The sequence below is a fragment of the Athene cunicularia genome, assembly GCF_003259725.1.
Source record: "Athene cunicularia isolate RWA chromosome 18 unlocalized genomic scaffold, athCun1 chr18_part1, whole genome shotgun sequence".
Taxonomy (NCBI): Eukaryota; Metazoa; Chordata; class Aves; order Strigiformes; family Strigidae; genus Athene; species Athene cunicularia.
The window spans coordinates 6,487,426-6,492,025 of record NW_020799123.1 but is presented as its reverse complement, the minus strand read 5'-3'; the positions used below and the strand labels follow the sequence as shown (position 1 = coordinate 6,492,025).

The 4,600-nt window shown below is 50.1% G+C and overlaps 1 protein-coding gene across 1 annotated transcript in view; it reads left to right on the top strand.

The window, feature by feature from the left end:
• Positions 1 to 7: 7 nt before the first annotated feature.
• The window catches only part of CDR2L (cerebellar degeneration related protein 2 like), a 20,283-nt gene continuing 15,690 nt past the window's right edge, over positions 8 to 4,600 (top strand). The window contains exon 1 of the mRNA XM_026861111.1: positions 8 to 485. Within this exon, the coding sequence (XP_026716912.1) occupies positions 407 to 485 (79 nt within the window). The 5' untranslated portion in view covers positions 8 to 406. The remainder of the gene's footprint in view (positions 486 to 4,600) is intronic.

The window sequence follows — 4,600 nt, the reverse complement described above, 5'->3', positions numbered from 1 at the left end:
TTTCCCTCTCGCCGGGTTTCCTTGCAGCATTTCCATGCTAGAGGTCTCCACCGAGCTGCGGAGAGAGGAGCTGCCTGGCTGCGCCGGGCCCTCTTCCTTCCTTTGTGCATCCCCCAGCCCCGTGCAAGCCGTGCCCCCCCGCCCCGGCCGCCACGTCCCCGCTTCAACCCCCCGCCCGGAGCCTTCCCCGGCCCTGGAGGCAGGAGGAAGCCGCCCCCCGGGGCAGGCAGAGCTGGGGCAGCGGCGAGGCGCCGGGTGCCACGTCCTGCCACCCCCTCCTTCCCGGCCGGGGCACCGAGGCCGCATCCCCGCCCGCATCCCCGCATCCATCCCCGCTCCGCAGTTTCGGCGGCGGCGGGGTCCCCTTTGGCGGATGCTGCGCGTCTCCCCGGGCCGCTGGTGCTAAATGCTGAGCGCCGACAGGATGGAGGAGTTCCAGAGCGAGGAAGAGGAGCCCTGGTACGATCAGCAAGACCTGGAGCAGGGTAAGGATGGGGACACCCCGCAAGCTGGCAGCGATGGCAGGCCAAGGGGACGCAGGGGCAGGAAAGGGGGCAAATCCCCGGTGCAGGAGGGTGGGATACCTTCTCTCAAGACTCATATTTGCTTGTGCCTCGTCCTGCAGCAGCACCTCAATGAAAATCTTGGCTCTGCTGCTCCAAACCACTGTCCTGGCCATGGAAAGTTTAAACCCGACGGATAGAGACAGGGAGCTCAGACCTGTCCTGAGCATTAAGGGGGTAAAAGATTCGGTGTGTTACATCCACAGGAAAGCTGGTTCCCCAGAAAACTTGCTGCAGGCAGAATCAAACATGAGTAGTTATGACATTGCTTTCATCTCAGAGCGGTCGCAGGTAGAGTTAGCAGGTACACCAGTTAGAAATTAATACATTGGAAATGTGTTGCTAAGCTGAGGATGCTGAAGGTGCCCCTCAAAAGCTTTTTGCTGCCCAGGACCATATCCAAAGGGACCTTCAGCTTCTAAGTCACCTAATTACTTCCGGAGATTTTTCCAATCAGCCATAAAAGCAGGAGAAATTGGGAAGAGAAAAAAAAAAAAAAAAGGCCAAGTTTCAAACAGCAAAACCAGTCTTGTTCAAAGATAAACATTCACTTGTGTAGTTTGTTTTGAAGTAACTGTTTCTATGTTTGCACTAGCTCTATCTAATGTTTATGCTAAGGCTGGAGAGTTGGTAGTTGTGCGTATTTGGAGCTTCTTTTTATTTTATTTTCCTTAACATTTTGAGTCAACACTCAATAAGTAAATAACTGGAAGAAGTCCTGTTTCAGGCCTATGGCCTGGGAATGAACTGAACTGATTTGTCAGTGCCTAGGGTAAAGTCATTCCTAAATACAGTACCCCTCCCACACGTTCTACTATAGGTAGGGTACAGTTATATATTTGCTTTAGCCAGCTGACTGTCAGCAGGGACATGTGGTCCAGCTGCAGTGCCTCTGCCCACCATTGCTCCAGTACATTATGTCATGATTTAAAGTTTACACAACTTCAGCTGTAGGGCAGAGACCTAGGAAGGAAAGATAACCAGCCCCCCAAGGATTGTTGCAGCTGTTTTTTAACCCCAATTTCTCAGTTAACAGGAAGTATCAGTAGCGGGATACTGGGCCCTGTTCTTTGAAACACAACGCTCAAATTAAGCCAGGGCAGAGCATGGAGATGGAGCTATCAGCTGAATAAACAGTGCAGCCTTTGAATTCTCAGAAATTCACATTTCTGGGTGACGTCTTCCCAGGGCTCACAAGGGGCCTGGGCAATGGTCCAGGGGCAGCATGCAGGCTGAGGAGCTGCAGAACTACAGATGAATATAGGGACTGTAGAACAACAAGGGACGGATTGATTTTTAGCCTAACGCTGTCCCTGGTGTCAGGTTCATGAGTCAGCACTGGCACGGTACAACTGGCTCACAACAATAAAACCACCTTCCCACTGCAGGCCAGGTTCCTAGCTCTGTCCTGGCAGTATAAATGCAGAATGACTGCCTCCAGATGATGGATTGATGCTGGGGATAGACTCCACCTTTGAGCACATACAGGACTGGAGGAAAACACAGACCCAAAACAAAGCCCAGCTGTGGGGTTTGCAGCCTCCTCTATGAATGGGGGCTGCACAGGCTTGCACCAACTCAGAAGAAGAGATGGGGAGGGCTTTAACTAAAATCAACCAACTGGAAAGGTCCTACAGGGTAATTAAAACCGTAATTAATTTGCATGATGCACAAAGCATCATGAAGGACAGTGCTGGACTTTGTCCACATACACTGTGCCTTTGCATTACAGCCATAGTCATATCCGAAGGTCTTTGGTGACAGCACAGCTGTGAAGCTTTTGGTTTGGAAATGGGGGATGGAAGTACGCTGCAAGACACCCAGCGTAGCACGATTAGGAGGCGGTCACGGGCTGGCATTACTAAGAGGATCGGCATGCCAGCAGCCCAGGGTCGCACAGAAACCCACGCCTGGCAGCAGCACCAGGAAGGAGGAGGACAAAAGCATAGGCTTAAAGACTGTTTCTTAGGCACGAGGGGTGGGAGAAACAAGAAACAACCTAAGCTAGGAGAGCAGAGAAGGTTCTTCTGTGAACCAGTTGGTTGCTGGGCCTTTATCGTCATTTTACAGCATCATCAAATATTTATTACATTTACATCCAAAACAGTTTGCTAAGCAACAGATGGCTTAACTGGGAGCTCTGTGATGATTATGTTAATTAACCATTTTAGCACCACAGAGGAAATCTTGCCTCCAGCTCCACTCCCAGCACCTGTTACTTTCCTCCCCACCCTCCACAGAGCTTTGCCTTGCTGAAGTAACTAACTTCTTCAAGAAAATAAACCCCAGTCACTCTTTTTTGCCCCTGAAGTGCCTACAGTGACTAACTGCATCCACCACATGCCTTGGAGGCAGCAAGGTCTGGTCTCCAGCCTCAAGGCCCATCCAGCCTCATTCACATGAAGTGGATGTCTTTGAGATTCCTTTACCTGTTTCCTAGCATGCTGTAAGCCTGCATGGTTCAAGGCGTTGTACCAAGATGCCTTAGCACAGAAGCAGAGACTCAGATCCCAGCCAGTAGTGGTATCCTCCGAGATGTTTCATTCTTATGATGTTCCCTCTGGGAAGGCTTGCCAATTTGAAGAAAATGGTAAAAATGGAGCTCTGATTGCTTTGCATATTTCCAGGCTTTCTAAGCATGAATAGATGTCAGTGGTTCAGCCACAGTCTCACCTTCCAGGGGCTGGGGAATCCATGCCTTAAAACCAGAATACAGTGATGGTGAATCTTTTTCCAGGCATTGAAAACTGATGATGTGGCTACAGTTGCATCATACCCTGTGCACAGAGTGTACGTGCAGTCAGACCCCGAGAGAATGAATGAGCTAAAATTAGAGAGTCTGAGCTGGGGATGTGGGGACACCTTTTCTGTTCATCAGAAGTGTTTGTGTTCAGAATGGCTGCATGCCAACTCAGTTGCATCTGGATCCAAACAGAGCACAGACCAGATCCAGCAGCTAAATCTGCTAGCCACTTCCAGCCTTCATCTTCCCCGCAGCAATCTCCCAGGACAAGTCCTCCTTGAAGTCACTCTGCTGCATTCCCTGATCTTTCGAACCTATCTCCCTGCCAGAATTCAGGTCTAAGCCAAAGAGCACAGAGTGCAGCTCAAGAGGAGGGTTCTCAAAGCCATCCTTGTGTCTCTGGAGCCTAAATACAGCCTAAGTGCTGGGGTGTTCCCTCCCGTGTAAATAAAACAGTCTCACACTTCTCTGAGTTAGCCAGCAGGACCAGAGGTGGTACAAGAACCAGCACATCATCTCATTGCCACTGAGACACTGATGGTCCTCTCCTCCTGGGGAGCCATAGAAACTTTTGGGCCAAACCATCTGCAATGCAGGCTTAGGACTTTACAGCTGTAACCTCTAAAGGTCTCCAGATATAAGGATCTTATTTTAATTCCTCTTCCTTCTGCCAAGCATCTGATTGCTTGCATGCTAAGAAGGAAAATGACACAAGGTGCTGAGCTTGCACCACTCTCAACTCATCCGTGTAAAGACAAAGGGTCACCAGCGCTCTGGCGATCAGCTCTTGACATTGGGGTGAACCCAGGGGATCAGTGCTAGCACCCACTAGCACCCATACCTACCTGTTTTCTGCATCACCCACACTACAGGGCTTGGTCCACAGAGCTGCAATTCACTATCAGCTTGCCCAAATGATTCACTGCACTGGGGAGCGGGTGGTGCCCCAAATTCTGTCCCTCATGACACAGCTATCCCAGCAGTCCAGCTCGGGACAAGCCACACAGCTTGCCTGTCCTCCAGGACAACAGTTAACTCGCTGTCCTTCCTCCCCAGCAGCAAGCCAGAAGGACAGAGTTTTGCCTGCAGTAGCTGAGCCACTTATTTAGCAGTGCAGTACAGCAGGTAGCTTATGGAAGTGGAAAGTTTTCAGTGACTAATTGCGGAGCTGCTTGGGAATGACAAGAGGGACTAGAAAAGTCACAGGAGACAAGAAAATGAGATGACAGTTAGGTTAGTCCAAGGAAGAAATTAGAGTCTCCAAATCTGGGGGAAAAAAAAAAAAAAAAAAAAA